Source organism: Sciurus carolinensis, chromosome 1, assembly GCF_902686445.1.
Source record: "Sciurus carolinensis chromosome 1, mSciCar1.2, whole genome shotgun sequence".
In the NCBI taxonomy this organism is placed as follows: Eukaryota; Metazoa; Chordata; class Mammalia; order Rodentia; family Sciuridae; genus Sciurus; species Sciurus carolinensis.
Genome location: NC_062213.1, coordinates 57344017 through 57364363, shown reverse-complemented (window position 1 = coordinate 57364363; position 20347 = coordinate 57344017). Strand labels below are relative to the sequence as shown.

General features: G+C 33.9%; 1 protein-coding gene across 2 annotated transcripts in view; it reads left to right on the top strand.

The window, feature by feature from the left end:
• Pkia (cAMP-dependent protein kinase inhibitor alpha) overlaps positions 1-19753 on the top strand; it is a 90974-nt gene extending 71221 nt beyond the window's left edge. The window contains exons 1-3 of one of the 2 annotated variants that reach the window (XM_047522401.1): positions 7038-7169; positions 12187-12364; positions 16193-19753. In XM_047522401.1, coding sequence (XP_047378357.1) covers positions 12214-12364; positions 16193-16272 — 231 coding nt within the window. In that variant the 5' untranslated portion in view covers positions 7038-7169; positions 12187-12213 and the 3' untranslated portion in view covers positions 16273-19753. Of the gene's footprint in view, positions 1-7037; positions 7170-12186; positions 12365-16192 lie in introns of those variants that run through there. The other variant, XM_047522409.1, reaches the window with a different exon arrangement.
• The last annotated feature ends 594 nt before the right edge of the window (positions 19754-20347 follow it).

The window sequence follows — 20347 nt, the reverse complement described above, 5'->3', positions numbered from 1 at the left end:
GAGGAAAAATTCTTAGTTTAATAAGAAGGTATAGATTTTAAAAGTATTTTCTCTCTTTGGACTCATACAAAGCCAGGAAAGGAGAAGTCAAGTCAAAGGATTTAGAAAGTATTATGTAACAAAGGACTGTCAGCCTAAGGCTCTTAATGCTTTTGTGATTTTGATGTGAATAAACCCAGATTCTAATTCTGAGGTCAGTACTGCCACTGACTACGGTCAGTGCCACTGACATTGGTCAAGGCAATTAACCTCTCTCTGCTTTAGTTTCTTCATTTGTAATATGCAAGTAATATTACATGTCACTTGCCAACAGGCGGTACTTCTACAGCTCACTGTCTCAGCAGGGGTATTGCAAAGATTAGTTGCAAATGACAAGTCCTTTAAAGTATTAAATAAATGATGTAAAAAGCCCTACATGAGGACAGAGCAAATTATTTCATGCATTAATGTGCAACTTTAATCATATACATTTGATTTTTAAAAAACTTTACAAAAGTAGCTCTCAATACATTGAAAATAGAATAGAGTTATTTGGAATTCTAGAGTGTCTTCTATTGCTGTGGTTATTTTCCATAAGTCTTCCTTTATAATCAGGTATATACAGAGAAAAAATACTTTAAAATTTTAAAATAATGAAGTCTCTTACTAGACAGGAAAACAAACTGAATAAAAGTAAGGACACATGCTCTCTCAGCTAAGTTTTACTACAAACAATATGACCTTGAAAAATTACTTAAACAAAGAACTTAAGATCACAAACAAATATACAAAACACGTTTTCTGTGGGTAAGAACAATATACAAAATTTTCCGCCAAAAATGGTGAGGGATTCAGAAAAAAGTTTCATATTGCAATGAAAATATATTAGAGGAAAAAGATCACTAAAAAATAATTCTCATACAATGCAGAATTAAGTAAACAATAATGTTGAAGTTATTTAATCTACCTGTAGCTAAGGAAGCAAGGTGACCTATAAAGCAGATTTGAAAGATAAGGATTTTTAATTTAACTGATTGGATAGAGAACAGCACAAGAAAACCAACCTATGGGAGACCACCAGAGATACTGTATATATTGCAATCATTGAGCCTCACTATAGATGGGAGAGAAATTGTAGGAAAAGAAGGTGGGAAAGTGCATTGGTTTGAACTTTTAAGTGTCATGAAAAAATTTTGAACTATGTTTTGCGGCTTCTCAAAAAATCATGAAAGAGTTTTTATTACTAGTTATGTTTTATAAAGCTAATTCTGACAATAGCATAAAGGATAAGTTACAGAATATGTTTAGATAAGTGAAGAATGTGTTTAGATAAGTCAGTAGTTAGCCTACAGAGTGGTCATCAAAAAAGAGAATGAAGGTTGTAGCTGAAGCAGAATGGAAATGAAGAATATTTAAGAAGCATCAAATAGAAGGAATTAAACATTGAGGTTTTAGAAATGTTTGGATTTGAACTATTAGTCAGATGGAGTAACCAAAAACAATTCTGAGATTGATGTCACAGATGCAAGAGAAAATAGTGATAATATAAACTAAAAATTAAGAAGAGAATGAATAATTTTAGGGGTAAAGCAGAGAGACAGAGATAGAGTATTCATTTTAGTTTACTGAATTAAAGATTTAAAGAATATTCATGGTTGGAGATCCGATAAGTAGTTAAATTACTGAGGTGGAACTTCAGAAAAATATCAGGCCTCAAAATTATAGATTTGTGTGTCCTCAATATGCAGGTGGCAGTTAAAGCTAATTGAGGGATTAGCTCTCAAGTGAAACAGTCACACAAAAGAACTTACTTGAGATGACCTTGTATTTTGGCCAAAAAAGAAGATAAAGAATCCTTAAGAGATAGGTGGAGGAAAAAGCAAGAAGTACAAGAAGATTATGGGAAAGCAAAAGAGTGTAGTAGCTATGGAAGCCCAGGCAGAAGAATGTTTCAGGTAGAAATGAGCAACATTTTTAAATGATACATGCAATTTATATCATTGACTATTGTATAAATACTATTGAATTTGCTGAGTAATCAGTAATGGTTTTTCTTTGAAAAACAATTACAGTAAATTTATAAATATATAAATTAAATTGCAAAAGGAAATAAATTAAGGCAATGTAGAGGAAGCAGGCAAAATTCCAGTTTTTTCCTGTAAGTTTAGGAGGGAATGAAAGAAAAAAAATGAGTATACTATAGAACATTTAGAGTTGAATATAGAGTTCCATAGATGTTGAATATAGAGTTGAATGTGAATAGGAAAAGAAGAGCTTAAACTATCTCTGTTTGCCAACAACATGATTCTACATTTAGAAGACCCAAAAAGCTCCAGTAAACTTCTAGAACTCATAAAGGAATTCAGCAAAGTAGCAGGATACAAAATCAACACCCATAAATCAATTGCATTCCTATACTCCAATGATGAATCAGCTGAAAGAGAAATTAGGAAACACCATCTCATTCATAAGAGCCTCCAAAAAAAATAAAATATGTAGGACTCAATCCAACAAAAGAGGTGAAGGATCTCTACAATGAAAGCTAAGGAACACTAAAGAAATTGAGGAAGACCTTAGAAGATATAAAGACCTCCCATGTTCTTAGATAGACAGAATCAGTACTATCAAAATGGTCATATTACCAAAAGCTCAATACAGATTCAATGCAATTTCCATCAAAATTCCAATAACATTCTTTATAGAAATAGAAAAAGCAGTCATAAAATTCATTTGGAAAAATAAGAGGCCAAGAACAGCCAAAGTAATCCTTAGTGTGAAATACAAAGCAGGAGGCATCACAATACCAGACTTTATACTACAGAGCAATAGTAACAAAAACATCATGGTATTGACACCAATGTAGGCAAGAAGACCAAGGAAACAGAACAGAAGACACAGAGACAAACCCATATAAATTCAATTACCTTATACTACACAAAGGTGCCAAAAACACACACTGGAGAAAAGAGTCTCTTCAACAAATGGTGCTGGGAAAGCTGGAAATCCATATGTAATAGAATGAGAGTTAACCCTTATCTCTCACCCTGCACAAAATCAACTCTAAGTGGATCAAAGACCTAAGAATTAGACCAGAAACCCTGCACCTACTAGAAGAAAGGGTAAGAGCAACACTTCAACATATTGACACAGTAACTAACTTCCTGAACAAGACTCCTAAAGCACAAGAAACAAAATAAAACATCAATAAATGGGATGTCATCAAACTAAAAAGCTTCCTCACAGCAAAAGAAATCATCAAGAGCCTGAAGAGAGCAACTACAGAATGTGAGGGAATCTCTTCACCTCAGATAGGGTGTTAATTTCCAGGATATACAAAGAATTCAAAAAGCTTAACACCAAAAAAAAAAAAAAAAAAAAAAAAAAAAAAAATGCAATCACTAAGTGGGCAAAGGAACTGAACAGACACTTCTCAAAAGAAGAAATTTGAATAATCAACAAATATATGAAAAAATGCTCAACATCTCTAGCAATTAGAGAAATGCAAATTAAAACTACACTGAGATTCCATCTCACTCCAGTCAGAATGGCAATTATCAAGAATACAAGTAACAACAAATGTTGGTAAGGATGTGGGGAAAAAGGAACCTTATGCATTGCTGGTGGGACTGCAAATTGGTACATTCCCTCTGGAAAGCAGTAGGAATGGAACCACCATTTGACCCAGTTATCCCACACTTCGGCCTATATCCAGAATATTTAAAATCAGCATAAACAGTGACACAGTCACATGAATGTTTATATCACCACAATTCACAATAGCTAAGCTATGGAACCAACCTGGATGCCCATCAACAGATGAATGGATAAAGAAAATATGGTATATATACATAATGGAATATTACTCACCCATAAAGAACAATGACTTTATGACATTTGCTAGTATGTGGGTGGATCCGGAGAATATCATGCTAAGTGAAATAAACAATCCCATAAAACCAAAGGTTGAATATTTTCACTGATATGTGGAAGCTAAACCACTATAAAGGGGTAAGGGAAGAAGAAAAGTTCAGTAGATTAGACAAAGGGGAATGAAAGGAAGGGAAGGGTAATAGGAATAGGAAACACAGAATAAATCTAACATCATTTTCCTATGTGTGTATATGAAATTACCTTAGTGAACCCCACCATTGTGCCCACCCACAAGAATGGGATCCTAATTAGAATAAGATATATCCTATGCTTGTAAAATTTTATCAAAATGAATTCTACTGCCATGTGTAACTAAGAGGAATCAGTAAGATAATTTTTTTTTAAAAAAAATCACTCTCTAGCTCTTTTCCTGTATATCTGGGAGTGAATGAAAGAAAAAGAAATGAGTATATTGTAGAACGTACAAAGTTGAAAGAAAAGAGATTTTATAACAGGTAAGATGTAAGAAATTTTATAGGCATTGGAGAAGTAGCTAGGCAAAAGAAGAGAGTCTAGAATCTGGAGACAGAATCTGAGGAACGAGAATGGGAGAGAAGGAATCAAGAAAAGCAGTCAGATCATGTATGGTCGTCACATATAATCCCAGCAACTCAGGACGCTGAGGCAGAAGTATTACAAGTTCAAGGACAGCCTCAGTAACCTAGGAAGACCGTGACTCAAAATAAAAAATAAAAAGGGTTGGGCTATGTAGCTCAGTGGTAAAGTGTTTCCTGGTATTACAAAAATAAATAAATAAGGGAAAAAGAAGAAAGAAATGCAGAGGGCTGGGGTTGTAGCCAGCATACTAGACCCTGGGTTCAGTCTCCAGTACCACCTAAAACAAAATGAGAAAGAGAGGAAGAGAATGAAGTACAATCAGATATTATTGTTGGGCAAAAGATTCTTGAATACAGAGCTAAGTACCGTTTTATGTGTGTGTAATATAAAAAGAATTACAGCAATTTGTGTAGAATGACCTTGATCTTCCCCATAAAGCTGTCTGGCAAGTAGAGAGAAAGAAAATGAAATACAAATAAGGCTTAAGGAGCAAAAAAGAAAAGAAATAGCTGTCGTTATGGATGGTACAAGGGTAAGCCAAAAATAGGCAAAGGGGCAAAGGGATTTATAAGCAGCTTTGACGTCACTTGTTGCTTAAAGTAGACAGTGAAAATATTTCCTAAAGAAAAATGGGGCTTCTGGCTTTATTAACAGTTGCAGACTAAGATTTCTTATTTTCAAGATTTTGGGGATTTTTTTTGTTTGTTTGTTTGTTTGGTGCTGGGGATTGAACCCAGGGCCTTGTGCATGCAAGGCAAACATTATTTTCAAGTTTTAACTGGCTAAGCGTTATAAGGGGAAAAGATTTGCATCTAGGCTAAAGGAAATTTCAGAGATGAAATTAAGTATTAATACAATTAACCAACTCATGAATTTTTAAAAGTGTAAAAATATATTCATGAAAAAATAAAGCCTGACATTTGCACAAATGGTGAAAAATGTGGGAAAAACTACTGGCATCTTTGTTCTCATCAGGCTACTGACAGTTAACTCTACTAGTAATCCATGTGTTCTTTACCACCACATACTCATAGTTAATATTTTTTAAATGTCAGATTTACCTAAAAATGTATCTGATGAAGCATTAAGAAGTATTAATTTTGTTGACTCTTGACCATTGAATACATATCTTTTTAATATTCCTTGGGACTAAATTGGAAGTCTCATGAAGCATTTCTGCCATGTACCAAAATGCATGGTTGTATCAAGTAAATCTGTGTGACTGTTTCAGTTGAATGTTAACAGCAACCATATTTTTTGTGGAACACCATCTTTACTGGGAAGAACAACTGTCAGGCAAACTGCAGTTATTCATACTTGGACATTTGGCAGGGATTTTTTTTTTTTTAAAGAACAAAAGGAGCTTGCTATTGTAAGAGAAAGAGAATCCAAGAATATCTGTGGCCAATAAGAGAGCTTTCAAACAAAAATTACAATTTTGGAAAAATTATTTCTGACCCTCTGAATTTCTTAATTTCTCATATCTTAAAGACTTTTCTGACAAGAAAGGCAGCATTACTAACAAAAGTGATATCATATAATGAAAGATACTACCATTTGGAAAATTTACAAAACCCAATGAAGCAATATTTTCCAAATAAGCAATTCCTGATATTAAATATATATTTAATAGATTATCTGTATTATCAAAATAGTAAGTATATAATAGATATTAAAATATTAAATATATAATGTATGGCATATTTAATATATCTATATTATATTAATATATTAAGTATATATTTAATATAAGACATTGGTCATTTGGGAAAAAATATATATATGGGCAAAAGATTCATTCAAAGTGCAAGATAAACAGTGTATAGTAAGCATATTGACATGGTTTTAGATTCCAAATTTTTAAAAATCCATAATTATCTGAAAAGACTATTAAAAATTCTCTCATTTTCCAAACAAAAAATTTTGTATAAGGCCAGATTTTCTTCAGAGTTCAACTAAAACAATATGTTGAGACAGATTGAATGCAGAAGCAGATTTAAGAAACCAGATGTCTCTTATAAAACCAGACATTTGCAAAATTAAACCAGTTGCAAATATAAAACTATACTAATCTTGTCATTATTTTCTTTCCAGTTTGGAAAATATATTTCCTTTTCATTAAAAATATTTATGTAAACATGTAATAGATTTATTGGTATCTTTAAATGTTTTCAGGTTTATCATTTTATATCTGGCATATAATGGTAGGTTATTCAACCTAAATGAAAGCTCACTGAGGTTTTCCATAATCTTCAAGAATGTAGTGGATATCTGAAACCAAAACAATTTAGAAACACTTATGTTGACCAAATACTAAGCACACAGCAAACTACTAAAGGGCTTTCAACACACTTCACATGATTTCATAAAGTAGCAGTCAAGAAGTTATATAATTACATTAGTATTAGTGGAACAGGAAGAATTTTCTTTTTTTTTTCTTTTTAAACTTTTTAAAGAAGTTACACTATTCATATTAAAGAGAAGTCTTCAGTGTTTGCTGATGACATTCTCTCCATTCTTTCTTCCAAGTCTGTGAATCTCATTTCATGTGTCCCATTTACAGGAGTAAAATTAGCATGTTCTCTAGTCACCATTTGGCTCATGACTCAATGTCACTATAAAAATCATTTTAAGCAGCTTCATAGGTCCAGCTTCTACAATACATCGATGCGGAACACTTCAGTTTGTTTAATATAGGAGACGTAAGTACATACTTTCATAGACTCTTGAAATCTATCTCAATTTATAAATTTTACTATAGTAAAATCTTCCAGTTTATTTTCTCAAATAATTTGTGTATATGGTATTAGAAAAGGTAAAGGGCATAAACAAGGAAAAGACCAACACGAATCATGTATTTCAATCCAGAAATCAATCATACTAAGCAAGAATTTTTAGATCATGGCATTATGCTGCTTTGTTATTACAAAGTGAGAAAGTGAGGTGTTTTGAGGGGGAAAAGAAAGAGCAAGCTTATCTTTTAATCATGAATTTTGATTGAATTGTTAAATAATTTCAGAGATTTATGATTTAAAACAATCTAAATTTTGAGTAATTCGGTATTTAAATAATAAAATGCCTTTTTCCTCCTCACCTTAGAATTTAAATATTACTGCAATTGGATATTTTGTATATTTGGGTACAAAAAAAAAACCAACCACCATATTTCCTTATCTATATCTAACATTAATGTTTTCATGTCTAGAAAATTCTGATTATAGCAACACAAACAGGAAACTCTAGTGAGAACTGAAAGTCCACTTTTAGCTAGTTTTCGTGTTTTTTCTAATTATTTTATAAGGTCAGACTATATGCTAATTGCCATTCTATCAAACTTCTATCAGTTGCTGACCTTTATTTGACTTTTTTGGAATTTCTTTCTTTCTACTTATTTATTTATTTATTTGTGTGTGAATATCTGTAAGACATAATTTTTGGTGACAGTTCTCCAGAATTTCAAAACAAAAGTATTAGTCATCTGCATAGTGATATATTTGATGTAAAAGATATTTGTGAATCTCTGGTAGTTGTATCACTAAATAAAACTGCTCTAAATGTTAGACTGAAAAAAAATAGCCATCCATGCACGTGAAAGCAGCCATGTTTGAGCACCTAAAAGGAAGTCATTAAAAGAACAATAATAATGGAAAAAGGAATATATGGAGTACACAGCATCTATGTTTTATTTAAAATGTAGTTATATTCTGTCATTTACATATTTAGTGTGTGCTGTTTGTCAACTATTGTTCTTTCATTGGAAAATAAATTCATTGTTTGGAGAAAGAATAAATAATAAAATGCAATACCATTTTTATAATAATGGTTATTTTACTATAATAAGCATAATGGCTACTGTAATTAGAAGCCTAGTACTTAGTTTCTGTATTACTTTAAAGATGTAGTGTTGGGTTCATATTATCCTACAAATATATTTCAGAAATGCCTAGGAGAGGGGATGTTCACAGGAATCTTCTCACAATTGTTCATATTTTCTTTTGTGCAATCCATATGAAATCTATGTCAGTTCATTTTGAAGACATGCACAACATATGGTCATCTTTCATAATCCCATTTTCCCTGACATGTCTTAACCTAGGAGTGCACTATGTGAAAAGTCATAGTTGTTACTTCTCATAAATAGAATTGCCACTAGAATATTTTAACACTCCCAAATATGTAGATAATAACATAGTATGCCACTTTTTTAATTCACATTTTTCTCATGGAAAACATCACCACTTTTCTATGCTGCATTCTTGATACTTCAATTTACCTTAAAATCATTATAAACAAAATGAATTAAATAAAACCCCCACATGTATTATCATAGTAGTCTATGCAGAAAAATACTAATGGAACAAAAAAGGACATGTATTACAAAATAAGACATGGATTAATGGCATGGTTCTATGTATGATTCAGAGGCCACTAAAAATCTCTGAGATGTATTTTCTTTATCTGAAAAATTAGGATTTTTTTCCTACTTTATGATGTTGTTATAAAATGAGAAATAATAGTAGGGGATTTTTTAAAGCCTATTTCTTGAAATGACATAAAAACAGACTTACAGTGGAATGACTATAGTTTATTCTTCTACTTTCACCTCTCCTTAGACATTTATAAGATATATTTTGCCCATCTGATATGCATTTTCATTTGTAAACCTTTAAAGTAACATAAAAACTAAATAGTGTGTTGGTCAATAGTGGTATAGATAATAAAAATATCTCTACAACTAATTGCATTGAATTACTCCAAGGTCAAAAACTTTATCCAAACCCCAACTTCCTCACAGAAATAACCTGGTAATGTAAAAAAAGTAAAGTGGAACTTTGTAGACCTAAATCCCAGGCAGTTATTACCTGTGTGAAGATGAGCAGATCATTTGAACTATCTGATTGTGATTGTTCACCTGTAAAACTTCTAGATTGACATAGATGAAAACTCTTAAGTAATTTATTACAATCAGAAAGCAGGAGAGTTCTCTGTGGCTACTGATGAAAGGCAAGTAGTATTTTTTTTTTTTCTCATTGGTCTTTTCTATTCAACATACTTTTCTTCAGTACTATTTGCAAGAGATTCTGCTAGAAACTGTTATGTAATTAAAATATAAGCAAAATGCAGTTCCTGTCTCGATGGAGCTTGCAATCTGTCTGTAAGGAAAGGTAACCATAATGTTGGCTAGAATGTAAGTGACCTGTCCAGGCAAAAATCAGGCTCACAGAGTGCTAGCTGAAGAGACAGGGAAAAGAGGTAAAAGAAAGGAATGTTTTGGCTGAATTTTGAGGGGTGAGTCCATTTCCACAAGCAAGTTTGTTGGGTAAAGGCATTCCAGGTGGAGTAAAAGACTTGAGCATCAGCAGGAAAACTCTGGAAAAATATGGTGCATTATTCTATGAAATGTCAAGTATAAGAGTGAAGGTTGAAATAAAACAACAAAAGTGGGTCCTAAGCAGATCATGGAAAGCCTTATAAGAAATTTTTGTTAAAAATTCAGAATGTGTTCTATAGGTTGTAGGTTAGACTTTGGAGAATGGTCCAAAAGTAACTCCTGTGGCAGCATGACTGAGTCATGGAGAATCTTGGGGAATGGGAGTACTTAGTCATAATCCTCTAGTAAGGGTTCCCTGTTTTACAGAGAATAAATATGAGTGATATAAAATAAAATGATTAGCTCACAAGTGGGTAGATGTTGATATTGAGGGAGAGAGATTAAAGGAAAATATCTACAAACATGGTATGTTAATGTAAAGTGGGTGATGTCATTAGAGATGGAAGGAAGTAAAATAAATTGCATGTATTAAAAAGAAAAAGGCCAATTCATCCAGAAGAGAAAGAAAATCCAGAGACATGTTTGGGAAAGGAACAACTTTAAGAGAACTCATAGCAGAAGTCCTGCATCATCTTAGAAAAGGAAGACACAGAGTCATAGTTTAAGCAGGTGGTGTGTGTGGTGCGTGGATGGGAAAGGGCTGGGAATCCTTCCTGTGGAGAATAAAAAAGGAAGAGTCAACTGGAGGGGAACAAAAGTATTTCTGCACAAGTGTAGTGTATACTAATAATAGAGTCAGAACTCTCTAGGTGAGCCAGTTGGCACAATTTTGTGCCTTTTTCTGGCAACACTCAGTCACCAGTAGTGAGATCAAAAGAAGTATACCATTCCCCCCCACCGCAGGAGTGTAGATAGAAAGGCAATAATGACAGTAGATCAAAGGGATTTCTTGGTGCCAAAAAGAAGCTGCAAGAACTGATGGGCAACCCAATTAATATAATGATGAATCTAGGTAGACTAAAATTAAAAATATTAATAGGAATTAAAGATGGGATTAGTGTGAAGAATTGATCCATTAAGTATAAGAGGAAAAGAAAAAAGGTAACTATGACCAGAGGAGAGAATTTCTAAATTCAGGATTTTAGGAGTGAGGCAGTTCTGAGTGTTCATTGTTTAGATACCTTTGCTTGAAGGTATTATCACATTATTATCCAGCTGCTTCAGTTTCCTAACAATGTAAGAAATTCACTCCATGACTTAGTGGCAGAGCAAGGACCAGAATCCAAGATCCAGGTACTTCACTGTGACAAAATATCAGAGCTGAACAACTTGTTAGAAGGAAAGGTTTATTCTGGCTTATGATTTCAGAGGTTTCGGTCCATGGTCTGTAGGTTCTGTTTCCTTTGGGTCTGTGATAAGGCAATATAATACATCATGGCAGGAGCATGTGGTAGAGGACACTGCTCACCTTATGGTAGTCAGAGGTGAAAAGAGAGCAAAAAGAGGGGCAGGGTTCTAATATGCCCCATTTCAGGATGTGCCTGAAATGACCAAACTTCCTTCTATTAGGCCCTACCTCCTAAAGGATCTACCACCTCCCAATAGCACCACAGCTGAGAACCAAGCTATCCACACATGGGCTTTTGGGGGACATTAAGTATCCAAACTCTAGCAGACTTAAAGTATGTATGTCACCAAGTTTTTTTGGAAAGACTCATTTTCATTGATTCTGCAAATTCAAAAATTTTATTTCCCAAAATATCATCGAGGTTTGTTATTCCTGTCAAGCAATGACTTGTTAATGAGGGCAAAGGAGTTGTCTTCCCGGGTTGAAGCAGTATTTGATCACTGGAAGGGATTGCTGGTACATGGCTATAAGAAAAATCAAACTAGATTTTGGTCAATTTCTTTGACATTCTTAGATTATGAATAGTACACCTGCTTACTATTACCCCTATGTTGGTTGGAGCATTTCCCCTTGACCCTACACCTGATCTCAAAATCTCTCTGTGACTGAAGACTTATTAAAATGACATTAGAAAAGGAGAATTTTATAATCTAAACCAGGTATCAACAAACTATGGCATGAAGGCTAAATTTGACCCTCTGCCTGTTTTGTTTTGCTTTGTTTTATAAACAAAGTTTGTTGATTATACCTGTTTAACTTATTGTCTGTGGCTACTTTTACATTATAAGAACAAAATTAAGTAATTGGAATAGAGATCACATGATCCATAAAACCTAAATATTACTATAAAACCCTGCACACAAGCTCTCTGATCTTTGATTTAAAAGCTTAGCACAAGAATCAAAGCACTCCTTCTTTTGTGAACATGTAAACTATAGTTTCACATGCATATTGAAGACCAATAGTTTTAAAAGTTTTTGTTAAATTTATACCATTGACTACCTTTATATTGACCTATTAATTTTCCTCTTTTTTGTAGTCCCTGCTATGTGGATATTTGTTAGCAATGACTGATGTAGAAACTACATATGCAGATTTTATTGCTTCAGGAAGAACAGGTAGAAGAAATGCAATACATGATATCCTGGTTTCCTCTGCAAGTGGCAACAGCAATGAATTAGCCTTGAAATTAGCAGGTCTTGATATCAACAAGACAGGTGAGTCATTTCATATACATCTCTCTGTGAACATGGAATGACATGCAGCACTTCACTAAATACAACAGATGTATAAAAAGCCACCTTTTAAAGTAATCCAATAGAAAGAATTAGAAATAGTCTAGGGCGAGAAGAAAGTATATGACTACTTTCTTAATCACTCCTACTTTGTTTTCAATGACTTTTCTTTACAGTTTCCCACTCAAATGCAGAGTCTTTAATCTGACTTACTAACACAATCAATAAAACACATGGCTTTTATTTTAGTCCTAATTTCTATAAAAGCTCAAAAATTGTTTATGTAGCATATGTAACAAAGTTGGAGCTCCTATCATTAATGATTTTGGCCTCCTCTAACTTTACTAGGTAGATATTTAGTAGATAGAATATTGTTAAGACAAGATTCTTGTTGGGTGCAGTGGCACATGCCTATAATCCCAGTGGCTCAAGAGGCTGAGGCAAGAGAATTGTGACTTCAAAGCCAGCCTCAGAAAAAGTGAGGTGCTAAACAACTCAGTGAGACCCTGTCTTTAAATAAAATACAAAATAGAGCTGAGGATGTGGCTCAGTGGCTGAGTGCCCCTGAGTTCAGACCCCTGTACCCCAAAACACACACAAGCACACACAAAAAATAAGATTCTTAACTTAGACTTATTCTTAGACTTCAGTTCTAAGAATAATTTCAGAAAAAAAGGGCTCAGGACCAGTTTTACTGAGGATGGAAATAAACGTTTGTTAAATAAGTAACTCTTGGATAAAAAAGGTTCTTTGATTTTCCTTTCATGATTGAATGGTCTTGTAAAAAATATTTCATTACTGGACTTTAAATTCTTATACAAGGAGTTTGACTTCACCAATGAAAAGAAAAAAAAGAGTTTAATAATTAAAATTCTTGGTAACCTTAATCTTAAGAATAAGCTACCTGCTAGTTCCTCCATCTGTAGCTTTTGCAAATATGAAAATTGAATGTGTTTATTTGAGAAGACTTATGCAAAAATAATACATTTTTTCATTTGTTTTTGGGAATTTGTTTTTTATCATAGTTATATTTTCATGTTTAACATGAAAATGCTATCTTCAATAATTTTCATTAATTTTAGCCACCCTTAATATTAGGACATTTTTAATCACAGTATAATTTCTTTTTTCCCTGAAATTAAGAATTGTTAGCTTTAAGATCTTTCTTAATAGTTAATCAATTTAACATTATTTAAATTACATGAAGACTTATAAGTAAAAAATAAGATTTTATATTGACAAATATAAGTAAAATAATTTGACACTTATGTAATATCTAATTATGTAATTTAAAATAAATCAAATATCTTCATGCTGCTAAATATCTCCTTTTCTATATATTTCAACAATATTAATTGCAATTCCCTAGGACCTTGCAAAATTGTGTTTTTCTTCAAATCATGAAGTGTAGAACTAAGCAAACTATCAACAGCTACAAATAATAATGATATAATATGTAAGTGTAAAATACAAAAAATGAAAAATGTATAATAGCAAATTTAACATTGCTTAACATTGTAAGAATTCCTTTGTATTTCTAAGTGTTCCGCATTTTAGTTTATACTCAGTAATACCGCTGCCTGTGTTTACCTTGGTTTGTTAACAAACATCTATATGGCTACAGCTCTGTTTGCAACATAATGTCCTAAGAAGTATCCCCTAACACCTAGAAAGTCCCAATCCCCATGAGAATCAAGTTTCTCATGTATTTTATGCAATCATTGTCAACCTTAAATAGTCTACTATCTTACATCTGCCGCAATTTGCTTTCATTCCTCTAGTAATCAAGACCTTCTTTTTATCAAATTCTTCTTGCATGCTAATCTACACATCTCAGATTCAGGCCATCTGCACATCTTGGGAGCCTGTTCATTACTTTAACAATACGAATAGTGTACAAACAATGATAACTAATGCTTGGTCACTTCTTTGGTACAGATTTAGAATAGAATATGATTTTTATGCAGAACTACTTAAAATTTCCCTAAGGACTTATTATCAATAGAGGTTAGTGAAATGTTTTGTGTGTACCTTCCAAGACTAAAGAGTAAATTGACTTTAAACTTTATTGTCTAAAGAATGGACCAGTAGGGGCTGGGGTTGTGGCTCAGTGGTAGAGCACTTGCCTGGCATGTGTGAGGCACTGCACATGTTCGATCCTCAGCACCACATATAAAATAAAATAAAGGTATTGTATCCATCTACAACTAAAAAAAAAATGTATATCTTTAAAAAAAATAATGGACCAGTATAATTCTCTCTGTCCACTGAATTATGATAACAGACTGCTAGTATATAATTTTTGTTACTGCAACACCCCGAAATATTTTGCCCACCAAGCCATATTGGTTGCCCAATAACCAAATGACACATTCAGATATTTGAATGTTTTGAGTCAAGGAATGCCTACCGCTTGCTCTCAAATAAAGTGAACTAATATGAGGTGAAAGCATTATTCAGTTTCAGTGTGTACTATGTTACTAAGATAGTTGTTGTGGGTACAGTTATGAGGATGGTCTTATTAGAATTGTGCATCTGTTCTCTAAGGGCAGGCCAGAAGCCACTATAACTTTTGGAAAAGAGATAGACCAACTGACATAATGTCCTTTCATTTTCTACTATCACTTTTAATTTAAACTAATAGGACCTCTAAGAAATCAGCTGAGTTATTCTCAAGTGTTATAAATAATGGAAAATACAACTTTTAAATATTTCTTCAAATATGACAAACATCAAAAGGTTAAAAAAAATATGCTCCCCCTGATATCTGCTTAAAGACCTACTTATTTCTTCATCCTGTGAAGCTACACTTAAGTGGCATGACTTGGGCATGATATTTCCTCGCTATTTATCAAAAGCATAACTGATCATTCTTACAGAGCTGGGGCCTTCTGGGAAACTGAGGCAGCAGGAACACCCCCTCCCCTTCAAATTCTAATTGTTGCAATCAAATCAGAAAGATTTCAAACATTTTGATGAGTAGTAGGCATGAGTTTACTGAAGAGAAAGGGGACACTCTCAGGGGATTGAGTGGGTCCTCTCAGAGAAAAGGAACAGCATATCTTTTCTGCACTTCAGTTTTATTGGGATTCCAGAGAAGTTTCCAGATAGTACCACCCAGGTACACTTCTTGACTTCTGACTGACAGCAGGATGACATCAGACTTTCAAGTATCCACTGCCTTGACAACTCTAGGTCACTTTGGCCGATGCTGACTGGTTCTAATTGGATACTTAAACATAAATTCTTACAGATTTTATGGTTATCTTCCTAAGTTTCAGGATCTAGAATATGGACAGGATCACAAGTCTCCCCATTCAGGGTAAATATGGGTTCCTCTTATTGACATCATTTTGGGCCTGTATTCCTCCTGTGGCTAACAGGTAGTTTGCTGAGGAATGTGACATATCCTGTTCACTTAAGCCAGGCAAGGCTGCAGGTAAATTGCTTATTGGAAAAGAAAGCATGTGGAGGTTCAACACAGTGGGCCTATTTTATAAAATTATTCCCTTAACCTCATGTTCACACCACTTGCATCTTTCTGTCCCCTATCAATCACAAGTAACTCCAAAAATCCAAATATTATTTTATTTTTGAGTCATGCATCCTAATGTCACAGAATAAGCCAGGCTTTCAAAATTTGTGCTACATCCTTAATAGGAACTGACTACCAAGAAAATGCACTTGTCTGTATGAAGATTTTGACTTCTTTAGTTTTTTCAGAAGTTTCCAGTATGACATATTGAGAGTTAGTAAATTTAAGGAGTAATTTTTATTCTGCCTTCATCCTTTTCTCATTTTCTCTTACAGAAGGCGAAGATGATGCACAGCGAAATTCAACAGAACAAAGTGGAGAAGCCCAGGGAGAAGCAGCAAAATCTGAAAGCTAAAGCCCCACTTTGACCTCTAACAACACCTGACAATGTGGCAAAATTCCAGGCTTTGCTGGAATGCATTTGTTTCCATGACAGAAAAGAGGAAAAAGAAAATGGCTGTGCTGCATCCCAGGAAACTGCTCATTATCATGTTAAAAATGGGGGCAGAGGCTGTGGCTGCAGACAGACTTTTCTCTACCTCTGTCATTAGTAATGGTTGATATCATGTGGCTTGTGTTTGGATGTCATTTTTGTATGGATCCTTTCACTTGACCATATGAGAAATGCTTGTAGAGAGTAGCACTGACCTAGATGATGATTCCTGTAGCATCTGGCCCCTCACAATGTCAGAGGATTTAATTGTGTCTAATTGGAAAGGGTTGGTTGAACCCCAGAGTTTAAATATCTCTGGCTCAAGTATTCACCCAGTAACAGAAGCATCTAGAAAGCACCGTTTTTAGCATTATGTATCTGTGTGTTACTGCTGTGTTCTTTACACTGTTTTGTATTGTACAATATAGATGCTCAGCACTGCCCCCTTCTTCGATTGCTTATGAAAAACAAAAGTGATGTACATTACTGTGAATTTTTATACCACTCATTTTTAAAAGGGCTGCCTGGGTTTTTGTTTTTGTTTTTGTTTTTTTTTTTTTTCATAGTGTGGTGGTGTGCGCAGAACAGAACACACTTTTTAATAACAATCCTTCCCCTCCATCATTGTGTATTGATGAATTAAGCTGCAAGTTTCATCAAGACTCATTTGCTTTATTATACAGGCATTTGAAAATATCCATCAATGTGAATATTACCTGAATTCAGTCTGTTTGGTGACTGCACAGACTGGAATTCAATCTGTCAAGTTGTTCTGTTCCTTCCCAACTGGGGGACTTCTCCCAACCAATGCTCTTAATTTTAGTTCTAAGAATCTTGGAGAATTGAGAAAGTACAAAAAATAATAATAATAATAATACCAAGAACTGGAAAATTTGATTCTGTGGAATCAAATATCTCACAATGTTATATGCTACTATTTAAATTTGGAGAAAAACTTGTCTCCACCAGGTTGAAAGGGATGGAGAAAGTGATCTTGCAATCATGTGGACACCAATCACAAAAGTAAAGCCCTTGTGCTCTGTTTTTCATGTCTTTTTTCCAGCCCTCTCAGATCCAAATGTTATTATGCACTTTTTAATGTTTGTAAACTTTTACTAATAATTAGTTTGAATTGCATTCTGATACAGTAATTATCACCATTAGAATCTAACAAAATTTTCACTAATACTGTTGATAGCCTATGCTGTGTTTTGACATCATGGTTCTTTTATGGAAAGTTTCTGTGACCTGTGTAATCTTTCTGGTCAGTATTATGAAGTCATTTGTCAGTGGTAATAAATAAGGAACCAGTAATATGCCAATGGCTCATGAGTTACTGGACAAATAGCAGATACCAGGAGTCTCTTCACAATTAAGATCCCACTAAGTTGTCCTCAGGGAGTAGGCACAGTTCCAGGTACAGTAGGTAGTAAATCAGCATTTCAAAAGGTAATCTATCTGGTTAAGCCAGGAACTCAACCTTTCTCTAGTTACAGAAAGACTGAAAGGTAAGTCTGCTCACATCTCCCTTTATAGCCGTTTTCACTGGCCGAGATATGGGCATGAGTCTCTTTAGATTATCCATCACACTACCATACAAAATAAAGTTAACAATTTGAGTCTTTCAGAGGACAGATTAAATTTTAGATTATTTCTTCTATCTAATCCATCAGAGGCCAAAATATCTGGTGAAAATTTAAACAAATCCATCTATTAATAGATTCACAAGTGTGAACAGAAGTTCCTGGGAATATTTTCGACAATCTCTGGTAGTCTGTTTCAAACACCCAACCCATGTAATTGGTTTTTGATGTCCTCATTTACTCTCCTGATGGCTTTCTTATGGAATCTAAATTTCTCTTCCTCCTTAAAGTTGTAGAATTCCAAACTGATTTCATGTGATTTTGCAAAGTTTAAAATCAGTGCTGAGTATATGTGGAAGGTTTATATTCCTATGTGATATACTATTATTAATGCATGTGATGCCATGCGTGTCTTTGAATATACATAAATAGTGCTCGAATGCAAAGTCATATGGAGCTTTGTTTGATTTGAACACTTACTGCTACTTTGTCTGCTATATACAAACCCAGAGGCATTCCCAAGCTGGGAAGATAAAAAAATGACTTTCCAGAGCATCAACATAAATTTTGCACTGTATCTTCCAAATTATATTAATATTTTTAGTTTGCAAGTCAATAATATGCATGGATCTGAATTTGAGAAGAGGAGGAAAAGATAGGAAACCAAAGGAATGATTTGACGATAGGCATTGGATGTCTGTAAACTAGCTATTCCTGTACTAATCTCTTTGCCCACATATTATCCCATCCTCAAACAATTCAGTTAGAATGGTATCTTTATTCCATTTCACATATTGGCACTCAAAAAGATGTAACTTTTCCAACTGAAAAAGTGAATAAGTGACGAAATTAAAATTTGAGTCCATTTTTCTATCTCCTAGAAACTCTCTATGGCACATGCCATAAAATTAAAGTCAGTTACAGAATATATTTATCTGTAGGGAAGTTCTGGAGAAGGACTTGCACTGTCTCCATATTTTAGAAAAGAAAACTGAGTACCAAAAAGGGGAATTGCCTTTCTCAAGGTTACCTAAATTGGTAATGATAAAGACGTAACTAGATTACAGAAAGCATACTGTTTAAAAAGAGAGAGAGAGAGAGAGAGAGAGAGAGAGAGAGAGAGAGAGATGTAACTGGATTACAGAAAGCATACTTTAAAAAAAAGTTGATTACAACTTATTTTAGGGAATATACATCACAGAAGGCATATTTCTGACATGTGGTCTGTAAATTTAGCATTTTTGCATTTCTTATGTCAAATGCTACTAATTTTGTTTAATTGCCCAGAAAAACAATATTTCAGTTTTTGACTCATTTGCAACAAGTGTGAATGTGTCAAACTTATTTTTTTATCAATTGTAAACATCCAGTGCTAACACTTTTTTTTATCCTAAGTTCATAGAAATGCTTCTTCCAATCAGTGACAGAAATCATAGCCTCTAATTCTTAGGCAATACACCCAGAGCAGCCCTCTGTAAATGCCCTACACCTGAGATTTACTCAGATATGGTGGCAATGTACCATTTTAGAAGATGAATGATATTGCTGTTTCCCTGAGAGAAGCAATAATGGGTAAAGAAATGCCAATGCCAGGCAGGAAAACTTCTGAGTGAAACCTGTAGTAGCAAGGAGAAAATGTATAGAAATCAAGTGAAAACAGGAAAGGATCTGTGATTTACAATGTCTTAGAATACCCTAAATTGTTCTTTAATTAAAAAGAGTGGCAGTCTACAGTCATTGTGAGCTTGTATGACTTTTGTATTTAGCAATGTTGCATGCTCACATAATTGATATTAAAGGTAACACATTTTTCTGAAATATACAGTCTATTAAGAGTATTTATTGAACACATTCTGTTCTACTTGGTGCTAGAGAAAGTGCTGCAGGTGATAAAGGAGAAATCCGAAACCTCAGCCATCCTGCAGAGGATGTATATATTCTTCTAGGTATGCTCTCCTGGCTTTTTCTTCAGTAATATTCATTTCTATTCCACTCTAGCAGCCTACTTCTTGGACTTAGTCATCTATCAGAACCATTTCAGCTCTTGGAACTGAAACCCCAACATCAGACCTACAGTTCTTACTTGCTTATCTGCAGGCAGGTGATTTCCAATCAAGAGAAAAATGGGTGTTTATCAGGATCCCCTGAAAGATTTTACAACATCCATCCTTTACCCACATACACATGGATACATTCACATTTCCCTTAAAATAAATCTCTACACGATTTAATAACTTTTTTCCTCCCACCTGCACCTCTACCACTCAAGAGCCTCTGATGGAGAAGAAATTCAAGGTTTCCCTACACCCACCCTACCTACACTACTGCAAGACTTTCAAATGAGTCAGCAACAAAATTCAGTCCTCACAGAAACCCATGGTTTCACTGCATTAAGGATAACATTTTGGGGTCAA